This window comes from Pungitius pungitius, chromosome 7, assembly GCF_949316345.1.
Source record: "Pungitius pungitius chromosome 7, fPunPun2.1, whole genome shotgun sequence".
In the NCBI taxonomy this organism is placed as follows: domain Eukaryota; kingdom Metazoa; phylum Chordata; class Actinopteri; order Perciformes; family Gasterosteidae; genus Pungitius; species Pungitius pungitius.
In genome coordinates this window covers 15119810-15142754 of record NC_084906.1, presented here as the reverse complement: position 1 = coordinate 15142754, position 22945 = coordinate 15119810, and the positions used below count along the sequence as shown (strand labels likewise).

At 44.8% G+C, this 22945-nt stretch overlaps 1 protein-coding gene across 3 annotated transcripts in view; it reads left to right on the top strand.

The window, feature by feature from the left end:
* Positions 1–22945, top strand: part of ttll7 (tubulin tyrosine ligase-like family, member 7) — a 59639-nt gene that overhangs the window by 22882 nt on the left and 13812 nt on the right. For all 3 annotated transcript variants that reach the window (XM_037469241.2, XM_037469238.2, XM_037469242.2), the window contains exons 10-17: positions 6383–6477; positions 8400–8547; positions 9342–9415; positions 12190–12325; positions 16508–16594; positions 18810–19044; positions 20667–20962; positions 22137–22271. In XM_037469241.2, the coding sequence (XP_037325138.1) occupies positions 6383–6477; positions 8400–8547; positions 9342–9415; positions 12190–12325; positions 16508–16594; positions 18810–19044; positions 20667–20962; positions 22137–22271 (1206 nt within the window). The remainder of the gene's footprint in view (positions 1–6382; positions 6478–8399; positions 8548–9341; positions 9416–12189; positions 12326–16507; positions 16595–18809; positions 19045–20666; positions 20963–22136; positions 22272–22945) is intronic.

Genomic DNA, 22945 nt, shown 5'->3' with positions numbered 1-22945 from the left:
CCTTTTGCTTTAAAGGCGTTTAAAGAATGCTTTCTTTATTTCTATCGCAAAATAATAAATAATAGTACGAAGAAAGATAATAATTACCAAACTGAAGAGAAAAAAAATCCAGATTTAATTAAGCTCAGAAACTTCCCTCAGAATAGGCGTTGCATATAAATTGTGGTGGTGTCTTAAAATTGGGGTACATGGATCAAAGAGGACAGCAGTCATTTTTAAAAGTCAGTGCGTCATGAGGAATGAATTCTACTCAATGGAAAATAGCAATGGAACAGCAATGCCACCTCTGCCCCCCCTTCCTCTCTCAAGTATATCCAGGGCCCATGTGCTGTAAGCCGGCGTGACAAATAAGGAGTAAGGAATCTGAAAATCTGAAAAAAATGACTTGAGCTTTGGTTTTAATAGGCGAGGACAAAGGGAATATTTACACACGCAAAAAAAATGCATTCTTTAAATGCTTGTTTTGGAACAGAACTCGATAAAGAGCACAATTAATTGTTCTCATGTGGTCCTGATTGGTATCCATAGACAACAAAAACACAAGAGCGGGTGGATTGAGGCACATCCTCATTACCGGCTGTGGCTGACTTCATTTTCTGTGTTGTTAGAAAAAGAAGCCGGCTTTAAAGCCTTTTTTAGCGCTGGCCAACTCTAAATGAGAACGAAACAAATGTTTGCAGTGAGCGTGTATAATTCCAAACGCTCTGTGAAAGGCTGTCCATCTATTGTCGGGCTCCAGCCGCTCAAAGGCTAGTCGGCACAATCGTTAGGCAGCAGCTCGTGTGTCTGCGCGTGTGTCAGTACGTTCTGATCTGAGTCCCAAACACAACTCCCTTCTACAGCACGTCTTTTTATCCAAAAAAGAGAGAAAAAAAATAAATAAAAAATGTTGAAATCAGTATGAAACGGATTGATGAGAGGAGGAAGAAGCCCTGTGTGACAGCTTTTTGTGTTGTTTTTTTCCCCCCCGCTGCGTGCCGAGATGCCATTGGCCACAGGAGCTTAGGCGGCTTGATTATTGATGGCTGCAACTTAACTAGCATCTCCTCATCCATCTCTCTTCCTTTCTCCCCCTCGTGCCCCGCTTCAGGACGGCTCGTGCAGAGTGATTGGCAGCTAATGAGGCGGGCACGGTTTGGTCAACCGTGGCACTGGTTTGTTTGCGTCTGAGTGTGTTTGTGCGCTTGTGTGTGTGTGTGTGAATGGGCATTACGACAACAGACTGCAGCTGGACTGCTCCCCTGAGGGCGGTGATTCTTCACCCCTCCTTCTCTCTCCCTTCACCCCTTCCTGCAACTTTCCTCTCTTTCTGTGCTTTGCCCTGCAATTGTTTCAAGATGAGTTTGGTTTTGCCTCTCCATCCCTCAGAGCCAACATAATCCAGACTTCCTTTCCTTTTGAATGCAAGTGTATATGTGTGGGTGTTTGTGTCGGGGCTGTGTTTGCGGGGAGAAATCGGCGCTGGCAAGTGTAAACAGATGCCACCAAAACCCACGTACACATAGAAACTATTGCACATCTCCAACACACATGAAAAGAGACTTGGCAATGTATTACAACTACTGAAAATATTAAAAATTCAGTTTCTTCTGTGCTGAATTGGATGAAGACTCCTTCCGTAAAGAAGTGTAGCCATTCAAAGTGTAGCTGTTTTCTTAGGAGTTTTAGAAGAAGGCTTTAGAGGTTAGCATGTCTTTCAGATATTTCCTCCGGAAATTTGAGGGGTGTGTTTTCTAGCCCCGAAAACAACAGAGTCAAACATCCTTGTGTATTCAGGGTGATTAAGGATGAATTCACTTGCTACCCGTGCTCTCCAAATTTCATCCCCTCGTGATTGAATTTTCTAGGGTGAAAAATGATACAGGAGAACAGATAAAGTTTAATATACTCAATTATCTTTCAGAGTTTCTCTTGCACCCTTCCACCTTTCATTCTCATTTTGCCTTTGATCAATCTTTTGCACTTAGTGGGATTCATTCTTATTTAAATGTAGCTCTGAGGGGGCGTCTTTCTCCCTGCGATCCCTAGGTGGCAGTAGTTACCTACGAGCCACTCTTTGGCTTCTATGAGGTTTATTAAAGAATAATTAGAATGATGTATGGGACTGTCTGTCTCTATCCACATCCATTTTCCCCCAACATGACTATTTCATGGAATAAGTATCAAATTAGGAGAGCACAGGCCTCGTATGTGGGGCAGTGGAAAACACACCCCAACATTTAGTCATTTATCATCAGGCATGTACGGCAGCAGCAGTGACAAGTGTGTGTGTGTGTGTGTGTGTTTGTGTGCATGCATTTGATTGAGAGGGAAGTTATATATTGCAGGTTTATGAGTGACATATGGGACCCTAGTGTGTGTGTGTGTGTGTGTGTGTGTGTGTGTGTGTGTGTGTGCGCGTGCTTGAGTGTGTTAGAAACTATAAAGGGATAGACATACTCTTGCATATTTATGACATACACCTGAGGTGTGTTTTGTTGCTGTATGCGAGCGTAATTTTGAAAGTGTGCGTGCACGGCTGCAAAGCCATGTACACTTTTACCTTTCTGTGCAACTTTAAAGCCCCCCTTTTTGCTTTCTGTGGCTGTGTCCGATTTGATCTTTGCGTGGCTTTAAAGAAGAGAAAAGAGCGACAACAGGAATTGCAGCCCTCGCTGCACCCCGCCAGCCAGCCACCAGTCAGCCAGTCAGTCAGGCAGGTCAGGCTGACTGGTGGCTACGCTAAGCGCCGGCCCGCTTACTCCCAGGACCTTTTTACCGGCAGCTCAGCGTGCGCGGCTAGAGTTTCCCTGGGTCCGACTGGACCAATAGGAACGCCACGAAAGGAACAAAAAACAGTGATTGATAAGACGGCTGCAACAAGAGAGTGACTCCAACATGGCGGCCGTCTGTCTGTCTTGTCTTCCTGTCGCTCCGCTACTCGTGTGCCCCCCCCCTCTCCGCCTCGCTCTCTCATTCCGCCATTGTGCGGCAACAAACCCTCTCTGACAGCGGTTGAACTGTGCCGATACCCTCGAGTGTGCAGGGGGGCAGGATGGGAGGCTTGTCAAAGCAGTAGTTGTTTACACTCTGCCAGGAATAATAAGAGGGGGGGGGGGGGGTCGTTTTTTTTTGTTTTTTTGCTGAACCGATTAATCACGAGCAGCCCTTGCACTTGTCTGACGAGTTTTCCAGACACAGAATGGATGTCGGTGGGGGGGTGGGGGGGAAGCAATTTGTTGTGGAAAAGAAAGCTGGTGATTGTTGTTGATCCATGGCTGCTGCTGTGTTATTAGGGCCGGTGTGACACAGCAGAGGCCACATGCAAAAACTGCTCGAGGCTCACATTTTCAACAATAAGTGAGTCTGGAACAATGAGTGAGTCGAGTCGGACCCTGAGTCGCTGTGGACGGGATTCGGTGAATTCTCTGTCCCGTGGCCACGTTGATGGTCGTTTTAGTGTGAGGGTGGGAATTTGCTGACTTATTAACTTTACTTGAGCAATTCCCCTGTCACTCCCACACTACATCATGTTAAATAAGGCAAGTCAAATGTGCTGGTTGCACCTCTCTATACTTTAGGGCCTGCAATAAAAATCGGTAGAAAGGATTTAGTTCACAGATAATTCAAACCTAATGGATAGCCCCCTGATCAGATGAGGATAAACCTGTCCTGTGAAAAATTACAGACTGATATGTTCTTCTCCTACATGCTGGGTTCTGCCGTTTGGCCGAGTGCTATTTGGGCCCCACTGATGCAATGCTGATGCTGAACCAAATCAAAGCATGAGTAAAAAGGAGTTTCTAATCTTTTCATCTGACATTTTTATTGAATGCGTCTTGGAGCAACCGAAAGCTCCTTTAAGACCCTGCCAGAGTCACTTAAGGAAATCAGAGCAGGGGTTTTGGGAGCCTGGAGGGGTTCATTAGTCCCAGACCGGTCCAACTTTCTCTGCCAGAGAGGAAAAGCAGAATACAGAAACACTGAGAAGAAAAGAAGAAGAAGAAGAAGAGAGGTAATGACCAGAGCGCGAGGGACTGCGCGGAGTGGAGGGGGGGGGGGGGACGAGTGACCGGGCAGAAAGCGGCTTGAGTGACACGAAGACACCGAGTGGGAAGAGAAACTAACCAGAAGAAGAGGGGCGACCAGAGGGGAGTAGGCGGAGAGAGACGAGAGATTTGAGGGAGAGCAAAGAGAGAGACAGCGATGCCCGTGGACTCCGTGACAGCTTGACACCGCAAATCAAACCTTGAGAAACGAAGACAAGTAACGAGACAACCGTCGCCCGGATCACCGCCAGCCTGGCGGTTACCTACGGGCCGCGGCGCTCTGACGCCATGCTCTTTTCATTGTGGCTGTCATATCAGGGAGGGCTCTAAGTGAAAACAGACCCTTTCCCTCTTTTTCCTTTGTGTTTTTTTTTCCTTTGGTAAGGTACAGTAGGTTGAAGGTCTCAGATGGATGTATGGGACAGTTCATTCTATTGAGTGATAGAGTTGGATAGCCCCTCCCCCCCCGCCCCCCCTCTCATATATATTTGAGCCGTTGAAGCATGGAGCAACTTCACTGATTCACTTAGCGGCCAGAGTTTGTATTTAATCATTTTTCTCTGATTATTACATTTGAGTAGAACCGGCTCTTTTTTGGACTAGCTGCCCCTCGCCTGGAAACACATTCAACCCACTGGCTTTCTGTGTTCCTTGGAGCCTGGTTGTGATGTAAATATCATCTTACAGAACTGTTCCCCAATCTGCCACACAGCGTTGAGCACCTTTGTGTCAGGATTAGTAATGGCTCTTACCGTAGAAGAAAAAGAGAGCACGAGATGGAGTTTCGGAGTGCTACTTGTTCTCTGTACAGCTTTGAGGTTCTGCTGCAGATTTTTGCCCAAATATCTATATATTTACAAATGGCCTGATTTTGGTCGTCGATCTGTTTTCCCTTCGGTAGGATTACGCAAGGTCCTGAATGGTTGATTTGATGGATCTAAATACTCAGATTGGCTCAATGCTGCCGCGTTTACGGAAGTCTCGATCTGTGATTGGCTGCTGTGCTGCTTTTCATGAGTTCAACTCTATCCAACTACTTTTGCAAGACAGGAACGGGACGAATTATGTCTCTGTGATACAAATATTCCCCCCAATTGCGAGTTATTGCTACGGATAGGGATGCATTTCCAGCCACAGCACTATTAGCTGTGACCTTTCTTTGATTGAAAATGATCACACATTTTTTACGTTGGGTTATAGAATATGAGTTCCATAACTGAACTGCGGGGCGGGGGGGGGCAGGTTTCCATCAGTATGGCAGAAAGAAAACAATGCTTTATTTTTCACCAGAGAACAGAGAAAAACACCCATGTCTATATACACTGCACCAAAGTGAGTTCATAAAGTACATCTTTATTGCAGCTTTTACAAATCTAATAAAATCAAAAGACAAATGAAAAACAGCAAAGCAGTTTTAACGACGTTAGGACGAGACCCGACTTATTTCAACCACCGCGGTTTATTAACCCGAGCCAGCCTTTCGGAGGCCATCTGTTGCATTTTCATTTCAAGTCACCTCTTCGGGACGACACCACTTCCACTGCGCTTGCCAGTTCATTCACACTCCCGCCGCACTTCTCTCTAGCTGCTAATCCTTTTTTGTTGTCTCCCAATCTGTTTTCTCACCTTGGCAAGAAGACAGAAGGAACAAACAAAGAGTAAAAGGGAAGAATTGATTTGTCGTGTCAGTTGTAATAACCGATATCTGAACAGCTGCACCATCGCTGGAAATGATTAAGAATGCTAAGCTGCTCTTGAATTTTCCCCCTGGTGGTACTGGCTTTTGTACCTTCGAATCACAGGTGGCTTATCCTGTCCCCGCTCGGTTAAGTCTCCCTATGCGAGCCATCTCAATTTTATATGACGGGATTGAGCAGAGCGCCGGTAGTTCACTGATGCTCACAAAGAGATTATTGGTACGGATTGGCCTCGCGGTGCCTGGATCACTCAAATGACTGAGGCACGGACAGTTGGCAGAAAAGGGGACAGGGTCACTGATCTGGTGACTGTTTAACTTGCGCAATCTGTTCGTATGCACGCAGTCATACACACGCGGCCCCTGCTTCATGCAGTATATACACACATACACACATCAGTGTCGGGGTAGATTCAAGCCCAGGCAATGAGTAAGAGATCCAAAGTGTCCTTCAAGAAGACAAAACTCTCCCTTTCCATCTCTTTCTTCTCCCCTCTCTCCTCTTCTTATGTCCTTTTCCCCCCCCCCCCCAAACGTGCCCTGAATACACTCCTGTAATTGCATTTCTGTCTGCTGTGTTGAGAAGAAAGAGGGGAAAAAAAATGAAATGAAGTAGGAAAATATTCTTTGAATGTTTCTCTCCTCTCCTCTCTGGCAGATCAATCGAGCGCCGAGCTTCGGGACCGATCAGAAGATTGATTACGACGTGAAGAAAGGGGTGCTGCTAAATGCTCTGAAACTACTCAACATTCGGTACTGTTCTCCACCGTGGACCTACACACCCGCGCACGGGCTTGTACATAAACATACATGAATTGAATTGTAGAGGTAGACAAAGCTCACGGCAAAGCTTATTTTTCTGCGCTCTGAATTTCAGGATTTCAAATTGATTCTTTCAGGTTTCTTTTATTTGGCAACCCCCGAAAACTTACACAATACAATACAGCTTTCATCCCGGTTCACTTTTAATCTGACGTCACAGTAGGAACATTAGTCTGAAACCCGAGAGGGGCTGTGGGTGTAAAAAATTGCTGTCCTTGTAAATGTGTGTTGGTGCTGCTGTAGTAGATATAAAAACAGACAATGGCCAAGGTACAAAGCTATGCTACTACTGTGCGCTTTGTGCAACCTTTAATCAGGCATGCTGTGTGTGTGTGTGTGTGTGTGTGCGTTACAGAAACAACAATAAGTTCTGCTATCTCGATTTAAAAAGTTTACTTTTTTTCTCCTCCTCTATATTTATATAAGCTCACTGTGTACTTTTTACTTTTGCTGTATTTGATTGCCTGTTTACAGTAGGTTATGCGCACGCTCATTCTTGTTGTGTAATGTCTCTTCTGTGTACGTGTTGTGTGTGTTTGTGTGTGCGTGTTTGCTGGCATGCTTTTCTGTCCCCTGGCTACAGAGAGCCGGTCCATTGATTGATCATCGCACACCAGACCTCTGGATCTCTGCTTCCTTTTTTTTTTTTTTTTTTTCCTCTTTCTCTCTTTGTGCTCGTCCTCCTCTCACTGCTCTAAATATAGTGGCAACCCTGTGAGTCACACACATGCACAAATGCAGCAAACACACAGATCAATTGATCAATTACATGCATCCCCGTAGATGTGGTTTGGCCAAGTGTGGTGCTGGGTGCAGCCATCCCACATTAACAACCCCCCCCCCCCCCCCCCTCTCCTCCCGCCCTGCTTCAGTCGACACAGACAAATCCCTTATCAAAATGATTTGTTTCATGGCCGATGTTTGCCGTGTTCCCACAGATTAAAAGGGGAGATTTGATTATTTCGTGCCAAATAAATCGTAGGAGGCCTTGAACGGCATCGGGGAGGTATTTTTCCACTGGACAAACTGCGTATGTTCATGCTGGAGTGAATGAGGGCTTTGTTCTACCCCGCTCACTTTTTCCCTTATATAGCAATGGCCGTGCTTCCCACAAGGGAGGGGTCGGTGGTGTGTAGAGGTAGGGTCGGCTCTCAGCTCGGCTCCCAACACCAACTGTATCAACTTGGGATCAATTCAGACCCGGTCGGGCATGGACATTGATAAACCTCAGCCGCCCAACGGCATTCAATATCCAATTTAAGGGGCCAGCGATTGACTAAAATGAATTGCCCTTTCTCCAGACCGCAGGAGCCCACTTGTTCAGAATTAGCTGTCTGGTCCTGTTCGTCCTGTGGTTGTCACTTTGTTTGTGCCTCGGCTCTATCCTTTATCTCTGTGTGGTTGAATTGTTTGTGAGGATTTTTTTATTTGTTTGACTACCGCGATGATGGGAAAATTCAGGTTGCTCCAAATGTTACAGACCTGCATGCTGTTAAACTCCTTCGTCGCTTGCATTCGTGAACACTGTATTCTGAAACAACGATGACAGTACGTTGTTATGAAATAGATATGAGAAAGGTTGTGAGAACATGAGCAGATTTAGACAACAGCATTTCAGTAATGGTGCAGTTTAACCTGCTGCAGAAACATTTTTGTTAAATTGTTAAAAGTTTGAATTATTGATGAACAGAAAAAACGCGCTTTCAATGTGCTTTTTTCCTTACATTGACATGCTATTGTGAGTGGTTAAGTATTACGGTTTTGGAAGAAAAAAAAAAAACAAGACAAATTTAAACCCTTTTCATTTTAAATGTGCGTTCGTTTAACTCCGTACATGTCCCATGTTGTCTCAGAGCCAGTGATAAGAAACGCAACCTAGCACAGCAAAAGGCAGAGGCCCAACGACGGCTCTACGGACACGGCTCCACGAAGAAACTATCGGCCGCCTCCTCCGACTGGGAGAAACAACGTCACACGCTGGAGCGTAGGAGAGAAGAGCTGGTGAGGCACAAGCACACACCGATGGCGCTCTTTGGGCACGATGCTGAGCAAGACAACTGGAGACATTTACACTTATTCACGCCAGTTGGCAACGGACCGCACGCATTGCCCCCACAAAAGACTTTCGAAAACTAACCTGGAAACTACAACATTGGCTGTGCAGGCGCACTGTACCTCCCGAGCCTTTTAGGCCACACCAAAATGAGCACAAAAGGTGGCTTGGCAGTCTCTCACCTCTTTGAAATGAAAGGGTCCGGGGAGCTTTTAGGGGGGAAAAGTAGGGGCTACTAGTTCTTTCGGCCTCCCTCGCTCCTTGATTAGCCTTTTTATCAGGCTTGGCAGTAATCAATAGGAATTAGGAAAGGTGCCACAGAGGCATAATTTTAGGACTACCTTATGGTTGAGTACTGTTATTGCTGGAGTGCAAGACGGGGATCGGTTCTTGTTGAAGGCACATATCGTTTAGAGCTCAATGATACGCCATTGTCAGTATTTGAGTGAATCCCCCCCTCTCGGTTTTATGCGGAATTGGAACAGGAAGGAAGGTATAATTATTGGAACAACTAAGCTCCATAATCATACCTTCCTTACATATCAATAAGGGAATAGTTGGAAATATGCCTCTTATTTATGCGGTATTGCTCGGTGAGATGACTTTTTCAATTTTTCTTCCCTTTTTTGCCTCGTTTTTATCACAGTTTTTTCTCTATCCTTAAGAAGTGTTAAGTAGGGTGTTACAGTGACTATCACCTGCGAGATTAGGTAATTTTCCTTTGCTTTTCTCCTATTTCTAGAAAGAGCGACTGGCCCAGGTTCGCAAGCAGATCTCCAGGGAGCAGCATGAAAAGCAACATCTGGGGAACTACAGGTAAGGCAGAGGGAAACAGCTGGGTGTAGGGGGCTCTGCCTCCACAAACCTCCCACCATATCGACACGGCCTCCGCTTACATTCATGGGGTTATCTGCACAGCGCTGCACTCTCAGGAGAATAAATAATGCTGCTGCACAGAGAATAAAACACAAGAGAACACCCAACGTCTTTAAGGAGGCGAGGTGGAGGAACTAAAACAGAGAATAAGTGAATCAGAGTTAGTTTGCTATGTCTAGTACTAAACGTTTACTTCTATTCTTCATGTTTTCAGCGTTTTACAAATTATAATGTACGTATACTTTGCCTGACTACTGCAAGCTATTCTCCTCTTTCCACCACATTTCTACTCTTTGCTCCTTTAACTCCAGCTGGGACGTTTGAGGGTGTCAATTCTTTATAGTCACCTCACAGATGGAGCAGATCCATCTTCGAGGATGACTCAGCCACACAAAGTTCTGATTTGAAGATTATCACTTTCCAAGTAGTTAAGCCTCATCAGTCCCTCAGTTTGTCTTCCTGCTTTTATCTCTTTGTCCAACATGTCCACACATGCACATCCCCAGTTTTTTACTTTCCCTCTCTCTCCTCCAGACACACATGCCTACACAATTGGCTTGCACACACACACACGCGCACACATACACTTTTCTTGCTGTCTGCCCAAGTGTAAGTGACTTCTTGACTCATCACTTGACGGGAATGGATAGTGAGAATACTGATCCCAGCCTGCATGAAGTGCTGTCACATCTCTCCTCTTTTCAGACATGCAGCCAGACAGTCAATCAGACAGGCTGAGGTCTGTCTGGAGCATCCTTAATAAAGACCTCTTAGCATTCAAATGGTGTCCCAGCGCTGCACTGGAGTCTGATTAACACACTGCTCCTCATTAAATGAGTTTTGGTAATGAACTTACTTACATTCTGCTATTAGATGAGAATTGTATCAGCTACAGAAAAGCCAGGACCCCGCGGTATCAGGAAGAAACCCAGCGGGCTCATGCTATTGTAGATGTTCATTTAAGATGATTTACACAGTTGGAATCGGGAGGTTTGAGAGACACCGCTGACCAAAACAACAGTTCAGTTCAGTGTAAAATGATGTAATATGACAAGAATGTTTTTTTTTTGTTTGGGTGGAAAATAAGACCCGGCATGAACATTTTTAAATTTAAAAAAAATACTGCAGGGTCACCCTCAAATAATATGCCAAAACGAGGGAGCAGTTAACACCCACTCCTAAAGTTTTGAACTTTTGCTTTCCACTCAAGTGATTTATCTGGCTTGTTGAGGATATAAAAAGTTCTGGCTCTTTTCATATGTTACGATTTAAATACAGTTTATCCCCCTGTTATGAAGATCATTTTTTCCACATTTCTCAGTTTTGCTCTCAAGAGGAAATAAATCTGGTCCGTATACCTTAAAGATGGTTAACAAGGGTGGCAGTTATACAATCTTGTATATAGAATAGAGCCAAAGGAAGGTAATGAAGTGATAGGTCCATGGAATTGGGTCAACCTCTCAACAATATGGAAGTGACTCAGAACAGCTTCTATGCATAAAGTTTTTAGATGGCGGATGGAACGCATTAAAAGTTTTAATGCTGAATTTGGGTTAAATTGTGTTAAACTTGACTTGGCATTGCACTGCCATTAATATAGACAAATCAGAGGCCAATATGTGTGAATAGTTTGCATTAATGGCTTAGTCATGACGCTGCATAAACATTAAAGACCACTTTGCATCTACTTGTTTAGAAAAAACCCGGCTGGCCTTTGAGTCCCTTTAAACTGTTGACTCAAAGAGGCCAACGCGAGAGGAATCTGGCTCTCGCTATTTCCGTGCATTTACACTCCGAACTGGCCAATGCTTATTAAAACTCTTTCGCTGTTTTGATTTGATGGCTAAAGCAATGACATGGGGGGGAGTTCGGAGATGTACTATGAGGATAACCAGGCGGAGTTTTAGACATTTTCCAAATCCCTTATAGACTAAGATAAACACTGAGCATTGTTAAAAAGAAACAGAGCTGGGAAGACAGTGTGTATGAGCCCATTAAAGTGCCCATCACAACGAGGGTGTATGAGAATGTACTGCATGTGTGTGTGAAACAGCATTATTGCACTACTCCACCCGAAGGGGAGGAGTGTGAAGTTTTTAAGTCTGTACAGTGTCTTGCCTCAAGGTCTCCATTAATACTTCTTCACCTTTCTTTTGTCCCTCCATCACGCCTCTCATTGAATTACTTATAATTCTCCCCTCCTGCTTGCTGTCTTTTTGTCCATCTTCCACGCTCACCTGCTGTGCCTCGACCTCTCTCTGCCTCCCCTCGATCCACTCCTCCCTCTTCATTCCTCAATCTGCCCCCCCCCTTCATCTATGTATTCTTTTTCTTGCTGCTTCCCTTTCCTTTTTCTGTTTCTCAAACAACCTACTTTCTCCACTTTTATTACCCTTTCTCCCCCCCCCTGTCATGGCTCCCTCCCTCCCAACTGTCCCCATTCCTCCTCTCACCTCATATCATTTTTTGCTGATCCCCAATCCACCTCTTCTATTCCTCTCTCCCCACCTCATCACCCCCTCCCTCTCCTTGGTGAACCCAACCTGTGTTTTCTCTGTTTCATCATTTCTCCTCTCACCCATCTCATCCCTTTTCTCGCTGCACTGATGACCCTCCTTCTTTGCCTATTCTCTCTCTCCCCCCCCTTCTCCGCACCTCCCTCCTTCTCCTGGCTGTTCTCTCTCTCTCTCTCTCTCCGTCTCTGCGGCCCACAGACGTATTTACCCCCCAGACGACAAGCTGCTGCTGGAGAAGTATGAAAGCCTGCTCTCGGCCGCCTTTCAGACCTTCCTCGCCGGGCGAGCTGCCTCACTTCAAAAGGAAATGAATAATCCTCTGAAACGAATGAAGGCACGTACGTCAGTGGCAGACTGTCAGATACGCACGCACACACACCGACACAAACATCATAGAAACATGCATAGATACACAAACATATAGACACAATATGCAGACTCTTGTGGACAAGCACATTCTAAAGGGAAAGAAACACACATTGCATTTCTATTAGGATTTTGCCCACAGAGACGCGAAAGGATGCGCAAGTAATGTAGAAAGTGTGTCGCAGTCCTTTAGATTTGTTAAGACGTCTCACAGTGTGTCCTTCTTCTCTATCTGCCTTACTTTGCGACTGTCATTCACTCACTTCCTCTGCAAATACCTACATGAGCTCTTAAACGCAAACCACATAACAATGTCAGTCCTATTCGTTTTTTATTCTTTAAGATTCAGGGACATACATTTGAACATGTTTATGAGAACACACGCCACCCAAGACATGCACATGCTTGAATTAAGGTAGAGGAATATAAATTTCAAGTCTCTTTTGGTACCAGAACAAATGTAGTTTCAGCTAAACCCTGAGGGTAATAAAATGTGGGGAGAAGAGAAGTTGTACATTACATACATCTTAAGAGGAAAAAGGGGGTATATGAATTTAAATGTATCTTAAATTATTATTATCTAGATTGATAAAATAGTTTAAAATTAGGATTTAAAAAGCTGTCCAGGGATTTGTGTGTATTATAAGTCATTCACAAATGCATGTCTCAATCCACATACAAATTCCAAACATGAAAAGTTCATATTATATTTTAAAGCATTGTCGCCATACATTTTACCAAACAGGGGAACTGCATATCTACAAGTAATAACTACATTTGTGTGTTGAGTCCTATATTCACGGCCTTCTGCTCAACATAAATCTACAAACGTATGCTGCGTTTAAGTGCTAATGGAAAACTGGGACAGGCAGGTTTTCTGTGGATTTCAAAGTGAAGACGCTTTTCTTCACAAAGAACAAATCAACTAAACAAAAAGACACAGAGGAAGCCATCGTGGGGTAATAAAGCACATGGAGGGAAGATGCATTGAGTCGGAAAAAAACAGACGTAAATAATAATAGTAAATACTACTTTTTTTTTTATCTCCAACTAATTTTTGACATTACACATTTCCACCAAAGCACAAAGAGGAGATGTAATATGCAATGATTGCATCTTAGAGACACCTCTACCCAAACAGCAACTAGCATTACAGAATCCTTAGAGATGTCATTTAAATATCAGGCGGGAGATGGTACAAAAGGCCAAGGTAAATTTAATTAAGTCAACACAAAGAAATGTGACTGTTGTTAAAAGTAGGAGAGGAGGAGTAGAAAGGATGCTCCTCAATTTGAATATTATTTTCAGCAGACAAGGGAAAAACACAAGTTGATTGAACGTTTACGTTTTGTGGATAAACCTATTCCTCCTTTCTATTTTTATGATTGTGTGTTAATCCAAAGCCTTTAACTATGTGCAATAGTCTTTGTACTTTGGCCCACAACCCTGGTGGGATCAATAATCTGTCATAGTCTGACGTGAATTGCTTGGACGGTTTTTTTTGGGGCCAGAGGTCATTTTTCCAGCAGTCGTTCAACACATCTGTCAAGTCTGACAGACATTGTACCTGCAAGACTCATGTTTGATGCCTTTGTGGCTTCACGGGACCATGAATTGAGAAATGTCATGGACTGTCACACCATCAAGGAAAATAAAACTGTTATTATCCTGGCGAAAACATGCACTGCTGAGCTTGGCTTCATTGCTGTGCTACAGACAATACACCCAGTGGTTATGCCCGTTTCTACAGGGTTTACATCACTCTTCTCCCCACTTTCATTACTGATGGTTGACAGGTATGCATCAAACTGTATGTTCTGTTAGGTATCCGTGCTTTCCAACCCGCTCAGCTGATGCATTCCCATTGTTCTGTTTTTCTCATATGGACACTAAAAAATAAAAAATGCTCAGCTGGCCTGTAGCAAGCTGCCAATGTAATGAAAAATGTCTGTGGGAGCACTTCACAGTCAGAGGTGTGAATCTTCACTGGCCTCACGATTGGATTTGACTACAATTCAGTCAACAAATCAAGAGATTCTAGAAGCATTTCAATACATTGCATCCTCAATATTTTATATTAAAACAGATGGCTAGTTTCAGAAAAATCTGAATTATCTTTTTAATAGAAAACTGCTTTGATGTAAAAATCTGCATGTTTTCAATACAAAAATCTGCGCGACACACCTTTAATGCAGGCAGTGCGGTGGATGCAGAAACAAGTTAGCGGACTGTCGAGTGTGTCTCTCAGCTCTGTGCACACAAAGCTTTGCCCCCGGTCAAACACAGAGGTCAAAGGAGAGGAGAGAGAAAACACAGCGGGTCAGTAAATAACAGCAAAACACAGTAATGACCGTCTGAGATGGAAAGAAATCAAATACTCCCTTTTGCGCACACATCAAACTTGACTCCCAGTACTTGTACTAGAATAGGAACATAGGAAGAAAACATGAGCTCTATAGGCGCTTTAAGTTACAAGTTAGGAACAGAAAACAACACATAATTGAGGCCAAGTACCTGGACCGATATAGCCTGCTCTAATCTCAATATATTTAACAAAGTTGCAAACAGAACACTTTTTCTAACCCAACCAAGTTGTTTTATTTCCTAAAGTTATTATAGCAGCGCAGGTTATTTTGAAAATACATTGTATAGGCGTAACAAGCGGAAGATGACAAATGTAAAACTGACCCAGCGAGATACGTCGCGCGTCTTGTGTAGGCAGGTTCACTGACCAAGTTGCTACATCGGACGAGTCGGGGGGGGACGAGTCGGGGGGGGACGAGTCGGGCCGGCATCACGCAGCGCTTTTAGTCCTGTAGCTCCAGCCCGACCAGTGCCACCTACGGGCCAAAACAACCCATTTACACGGAATGATTGGCAGAATTGTGTTTTTTACAGCTGCTGTTTGTTATATAAGAACCCTTTAAAAATGGTGACATTTTTTCAGTGAGATGGGAAGAGTCTCTACAAAGCTTATCCCCCATGCTTCGGAGAATGAATGAGGTGTCCTTTGGGTTTTTCTTTTATTTGTCTAAAAGAATGAGCATGATTTTAGCAAGAGGTTTTCTTCTGGCTCGGGGGTATGTTTTTCTTTTTTTTTTTCTAAGTCAAGGAAGTAAATCCCTCACCACGATGAGACAGAGTCATCCGTCAAACAGCCAAGAAATATGAAGTCAGTGAATGTTATGGTAAAAGCTGCCAGAAAGAGAAAATGACGGCTTTTTAATAATAATGGATACAAATACAAAAGCTCTCTGGACAGGACAGACCTGGTTGTGCCAAAGAAGCACTTTATTTGGACGATATAGTTTATGATCTCCATACACAGAGATTGCTGGCGTCACATCCAGCCACAACATATACGGGCTAAAAAACAAATAGTCTAAAATCTTTCATTTCTCCTTTTGAAATTCTGAATAATACTTCCATTCAGAATTTAAATGTTAACACCTTTTGATGTTTTCCACTTTTCTTCTTCTGAACAGCTAAAACGGTCTGATCAGTTCAGGCTCAATCACACCATCGCGCACATAAACACTTGCACAGTCGCACAGGGGTATTTTCATACTTTACCAAACGTGAAAGCGTGCCAGTGTGCACATATCGTTTGTATCCACACGCAGATGTTGGTGCACAAACACGGCAACACCGAGAGCCAGAGCCCGGTGACCTTTTCAGGAACCCCAGAAAGCCGCTTGATGGCTAATCTGAGAGAAAACAATCACTTTTCAACTGTATTTGAGCGTTGAGTGGGCGCTTTTGATGTCCCCAGCCGTGAAGCAACATTAATCACCTTTGCTTACATTTCAGCGACGGCCAAATGGCCAAGACCCCAGTACTCTGGCCGTGACTCCCCCTTTTTTCAAAGTCAGCCTCTAAGCGCTGCCAAAAAGCAATGCATGTGCAGCCAGGGCCTTTTTTGTAACCCCCAGATAAGGTGCACATGCCGGAGCCTAACTTTTTCATGCCTCACCCTTTTTTTTAAGTAAAGTTTCTTAATTATAGTGATAAACCATCAAAAGAACATTACCGCCGTTAAAATTGAAGTACGTGGTTAGCCTTTGGCGACGCATGAAACTTTATATCATGTTCTTAATGTTACAAACATTTTTGCGCATTCTCATCAACCTTGTGTTATTGTGGCGTCTAGGAGGAGGACATCTTGGACCTGCTGGAGCAGTGTGAGCTGGACGACGAGAAGCTAATGGGCAAAACCTCCCGGCAACGAGGCCCAAAGGTGGGTGAGAGTGAGAAAGGGTCAGCGAGTCACAGACGAGACGGAGAAGAGGGACAATAAGGTCCGCAACACTCAAGGGAACCACGGCACAAGTGCAAAGGAACTATCGGGGAGAAGGGAAGAGGAAGAGGGGGGACAGCAGGTGCCTGAAGTTAACGCCCACACTAAGCATACAGGACATGATTCTTAAAAATAAAAGAGGGGGCCAGCGGTGAGAAAGAAAAGAATCCCAAAAAGAGCCAAAGAAAAGACCCGACTCCCTTGGGGGACAGCTGTCAGGCTGTCTCTCGCGCTCTCAGCGTGCTATCTTTCGTTCCGTCTTTCTCCCCCCCCCCCCCCCCCCCCCCCCTCTTCCTTTCTGTCCCTCTGTCACATACACCTCCATGCCCCCTCAATTTCCCACGACAGCACATTACTCCCTCCATCACCTTGCTTCCCTCTTCTCCCTTCACCTCATCCCTATTCTCTCTCTCTCTCTCTCTCCCTCTCTGCACATCTACATCCGTCCCTCACTCGAAGGGCTAAATTGGCCGGAACACTCAAAGAGTGTGTTAGGGACTCGACAGCGCAGCATTAGAGGGGCCTTAGCCGCAATGAGGGCTTGTTCAGACACAATCACTGTTGTCCAAATTAATTTGGACTCCGTCAGTTTCGATTTTTGCCGAGTGTGCTGAGAGAGACATTGAGAGCGGGGGGGGAAGCGCTGTGACGGGTGGATTCGCCCCTCGGGGTGCAGCGCTCGCGAGCCATCTGGTGAAACGGAACCCGGGCGAGCGCGCGAAAAAGCTCGGAGGGGGAGAGGAGTGAGGCGGAGGGATTAGGAGACAGGATTTGGTGGGAAATGGAAGGGACGCTGGAGTTTGCCGTCGCCGAGGAAATGTTCAGACGCAGAGGACAGGAGTCAGAGAGCAAGATGGTGAAAAGGAGGGAGAGCAAGTGCCTCTAAGTCTCTCCTCATATTTAGTTGTTTCTGGCTTCTCGTGTCAAGTTTTTGTAATTAGGATATTCACCCTATCAAATTTCACAGCTGACTATTTAGGCTGAATATATCGATTCACTCTCAGTCATCCAAAGTCCTCGCTCCTCATCTGTTCAGTGTCTGGCCGTCGCTTTTTTTTTTTTGTCTGCCTCTCTTGTGTTTATCCACTGTGTGTTCCTGTCTCCTATTCTCTCTCCAACATGTTCATTGTCTCTTTTGTCTCTCCACCCAACTCCCTCTCCCTCTCTGTGCTCATTTCCGTTCACGCCGTCTATTCAATGGCTCATCTCTGTATTTCCCTGCTCAGATTCACCTTGTACTCCTCTTTATTTCTCTCACCATCAATCTGGTGTTCCCATCTTCCCTTTTATTCTCCTCTCATGTATTTAATCTGTCTGTCTCCATCAGTCACCCATACAGCTACCCAGCGGTGACTGCGCAAGCCCTGTGATCACTTCCTGCCCATTAATTCGGGTGGCCTGACAGCACTGCCCGAGCTAACCGTTGAATAACAGATGTGTAAATCCTTTATTAATGCTATCAGTATGTCCCCTTCCAGGATGTGAACCAGACAAGGCTCGACTTAATGAACTCCTTGCTATAAAAAATGTGTTTGTGTTTTTAGGGCGAAGTCGATCTCAATGTCACATGTGCAGAACTAGGACCACTCTTGGTTTTCATCAAGACAAGATGCAACCATAGTTTCAGCCTCGAGTTGACTTCCAATTTCCTTGTTGTATTATTTACACAGTCAGCCTAGACATTTGACATGTGAGGGAACATTTAAACTCCCATTTCTTAACTTTTATCCATCGACCAATCAGGTCCAATGTGTTCAAGCTGCCGCTCCCATTGACAGCAAAGTGCATGTGTAGTCGTGCATCCCTGCATAACGAGCCCGCGAGCAAACATACACTCACGTGGGGACGTGGGCTCGCCGAGTCACCACCAGGTCTCCCGGTGACAGATGGTAACAGACTGAGGGTGAGGCGAGGCTCAGGGAGGATGACAACGTCTCAATGTATTTACGCACACGCGTGTGTGAGGGTTTGTTTACGGTTGTCCGTATGTCCTTGTAGAGGGTGTTTGAGTTTTACACTTTGGAGGGAAGACATTGGTCCCAAGTCTTCAAAAAGGCGCAAGGCTGTGTCATGCGTCTTAATTAATGCAACATGGTATGCACGTCTCATGAATCCATTCGTATTTGCCTGACGTGTCCGTATCTGCGTTTGTTAGCCCATGACCGCCATGCCAGAATGCAGCCAGACACCAAGACGGCAGCGACCGGACTACCTGGCTGATTTCACCAGCTGCAGCAGCGCCGATAACTCCTGCTCCTCTTCAGACGAGGAAGAAGAGGACAGGGGGAAAGCAGGAGGAGGAGGAGGAGGAAGTTGCGGAGAGAAGAGGGAGAAGAAAGTGTCCTATGACCTCGGGGAGAGCAAGGAGAAGGACTTGGCTGAGCGCTCAGGTAAAGCGGCAGTATGGATGTAAAAGTGTCTCAGAATGTCTTCATTAAGAAGCATGAGCTATTTCAATCCTATCTAAATATCACTGAGTGCTGAAATGATGCTATATATGTATATATATATATATGATGCAAAATTCTTCCTGTAATACCAGACACACTTATACATATGCTTTGCTTTGATCAGTACCTACAGCTCACATAGGGACATACTCCCCAGCAACAACACAGGGCCAGTGGTGATGATGTGAGCCAGCAGGAGAGGGCAATAGAGATGTTTATCAGCCCAGTATATATATATGTTCATATTTGACGTGATAAAATTGAAGGCAGGTCCTTAGATTTTAATCAAAGTACTAGCATCGTGATCATTGTCTGAGAGTTGGGGAAAAGTGGATTTTTTTAAAGTTAAGTAGCTTCCTAGCTTTACACACTAGCTGGACACACACACGCACACACACACACACACACACACAAATGATGAAGGACTGAATAGCACTCGAGGGGAGAAAAGCACTGGGAACAGTACAGCAGCACTCAACGGAAGGTGACGGCAGAGAGGAGGAAAGGAAAGAAAAGAAGACCCTCTTCGGTGTTTACCTTGAAAACACCTTGAGTTTAATAATAGAATATTCTTCGTTTTAAAGTGACAGCGATAAGTCTCAAGCATTCCCACCAAATCGCATAAGTCACAAAGACTGACTCACTCGCAGCTCTTTGAAGGGACTCAGACGGCACCTTTCACTGCAGTCTCTGTGCAAACCTTGTAAAGAATAAATTCTCTGGTTGCCTTTTGGGCGGAGGGTTTCACTTTTCAATCGAAAGAACCGCTGCTCGATGGGCTCATTCCATTTGTCACCAAATACGGGACAAAGCCATGAAAATTCCCAACTTTAAGATCTGTGTGTGTGTGTGTGTGTGCAGAGAGAGAGAGACAGAAACCCTGCCAAGCACTACTCCATACCAAGCCACCGAAGGGTTGATGGACTAAGCCACATAATACTTTCATTTGGCAAAATGTCCAAACCTCGGACAGTCGGGCAGCACTCCACACACACACACACACACACACACGCACATTTATAATCACTTGTGTGCAAACTTGATGTCAGGCGGACACAAGCTGCACGAATCAACAACACACTCATACGCTGGCTGGTAGATAATCTGGAGGAGTCCAAAGGTTGACAGAGACTGTGAAGTGTGGAGTTTCAGCTTTATTTTCCGTTTTTCTCTAGTCTCTGTGTGTGTATTAGTGAGTATTAGTGTGTGTGTGTGTGTGTGTGTGTGTAGATGTGCGTGTCTGAGAGAGAGAGCTGCTCTTTAATCCATCCCCAAAGCAGACAGGACTACTGTTCAGTTTCTGGTTTCCACTACACATGCTGCGGTCGTTAATAACACACACGCACGCACACTGGGCCGCTGTGCCGGCGCGCCGGGGGCGACGCGGCGCTGGGAGTTTTAAAGCCACCAGGCAACGGATGGAAAGCAGAGAGGAGAGCTTGACAGTGACCGCAGCACAGAGACAGGATCAGGGAAGAAAAGAAATTGAAATGTGACAGTGTGTCACTGCCCCCCCCCCCCCTCTCACTCACTCACTATCCCTCTCTTCTGTGTCTCTGCAGGTCGCATGCACTGGAAACCTCCAATCAAGTCACTCAAAACCAGCCCCGCTCCCTCCGTTTCCCCAACGCTTTCTGGTCCAATCAGACGCTCCATATCCTGCCCACGCTCCATCGCCTCACTCTCGTCGCCCAATGAGCAGCGGGCGCTGTCTTCCAGGCCTTCTCCCACAGTTCCCGTGGCCACTCCCCTCGTCAGGCCGAGCTCCGCCACGCTGCGCTCTCACTCGCTGAGCCGTAGCGGCTCCGCCCACCGCGTGCCTCACAGCAACAGCCTGGGGACCATCCACTCCAACATAGTGAGAGACTTGACCACGTTACTCAAAGCAGAATTTACCTGTTCACAATTTCAGTGTAGCTCAGATAAGTCCTTGGTTATAGAAAACTACATGAAATTCATTTTCAAGTAGCAAAGCTGTCATTTTGCTCCATGTGGCAATCCTCTGCTGAGCAACTCCTTTAATTGAGTTTTAAGTGAACAATCTAGAATTCCTTTAAAAAAGGTATTTAAGTCTGACCAAGAAATTAACTTCTGCCATCGTTACTCTTCTCTTCCTGCGGCATATATTATTATATCCTGGCCCTGATAGAATTTCCTAAGCAGCTCCTTCAATACTGTATAAGCCTACTGTAACGCTCTATTATGTTGCCATCTGTTGCTTTCCACCTGCCTCCTCCATTCCCCTTCCTTCTTTACAAGATTGCTGGTAACCTTTGCACACATTGTAACAAACCTGAAATGGAGCAGAATAATTAACATTCAGAATAGAGCTAAATGGAAAACCTTTGTACTGAAAAAGGCCACAGACTGTCCCAGTTGTGTGCATGTATACTGAAACACACGTATACAAAATGACAGATTTTGTTTTTTTTTTCCTTACACATTTGCATTCCTTGTGGGAATTAAACCTCTCGGGATGCTGTAAACTAGTACAGGAAATCTCATATTAGATTTTAGTTCACCGGTGAGTGCTTTGCTCAAGCAATAATAAAAATGGTATTAAATGAGGAGGGTTCATGTGATGCATATTACTGAAACTGCTGCGTGCTAACTACTACGTGAACACAATAATGATCCGTGACTATACTGGTGGCAGCAGGATCATAAATTAATGACAGCTCTGGGAAAAAATGGCAGTTTCATAATAATGACTAATATTCATAAGTGATGTCACATTACACCCTGCTCAGAGAATTGTTGTTTTGACACGTTAACACATTTGTATAGGACACCACCTTAATGCCTGCTTGTCCCTCGGTCATTTGGAGGAACCCTCCTAAATATATAAGGAGTGTTCACAATTAATTATCCTAAGTGATATGTTAATTGAAACCCTTTCAAGTTATTACATCTGCTTGGTGAACTATAATAAACAGTGTTACAACGCCATAGCTTTGAGTGAAACGTTTTACCTTTATTGTAACGTGTATCTTTAGACTCATCCGTTTCTCCCGACTTGTGTGTGCGTGTAGAGCGATCCGCTGATAAACCTGAGGAGCAAAGAGCAGGAAACTGAGCTGGTGCGTCAGACTCTGGCCGCGCTCACCGCCATGAGAATCAGGTTTCCTGGCAAAACCGAGGAGGAAGCTGAGGCAGTGCTGGACGAGGTGTGTGCACCATTTCTACTGCATTTGTGTGTGAATCAACATAATGTAATAATATGTATTTTTTAATTATATTATTCCGATCCAGAGGTAGATACAGACTGTACGAAAATGAAACAAGCAGCAGGAGAAAAAGACTAAAATAGACAAAGTGAAAGCGGACATGGATTACAAGTAATACAGACCCGCTGTATTCCCAGAGCTCCCTGTGGGACCAGGTGCGGTCACTCTGCAGCCTAACTAAAAGTGACCTGCTTGCCTCCCGGCACAATAGCCTGTCCACTCTGGCCTGGCTCCCATTGTCTTTCAAACAAGCCCAGCAGACAACACGTCGGTCAGTTTTCTGGCCCACACTATTCCCCACTGCTCCTTTGTATTAATCAATGCCACCTCTATGCCTGGTCAGATCTCCGTGTCCTTTCATTTGGTGCGTGTTTGTACAGTATTTTATTGCTAAAGTCATTTATTTTAATATACTAATGTACTGCACAAAAAAACAGGAATGAGATCATATGACAGGCAGTAATTTCCTCTCTTTATCGATACGTTCATCATGTACTTTTGGAAGCAGGATGTCCAAGATTGGCAAGACAATGGCTAACAGTTAACTATCTATCTACTATTGATATTGCATTTTGTCAAAGCATAAACAAAAAGATAATGAAAAGGGAGACGCA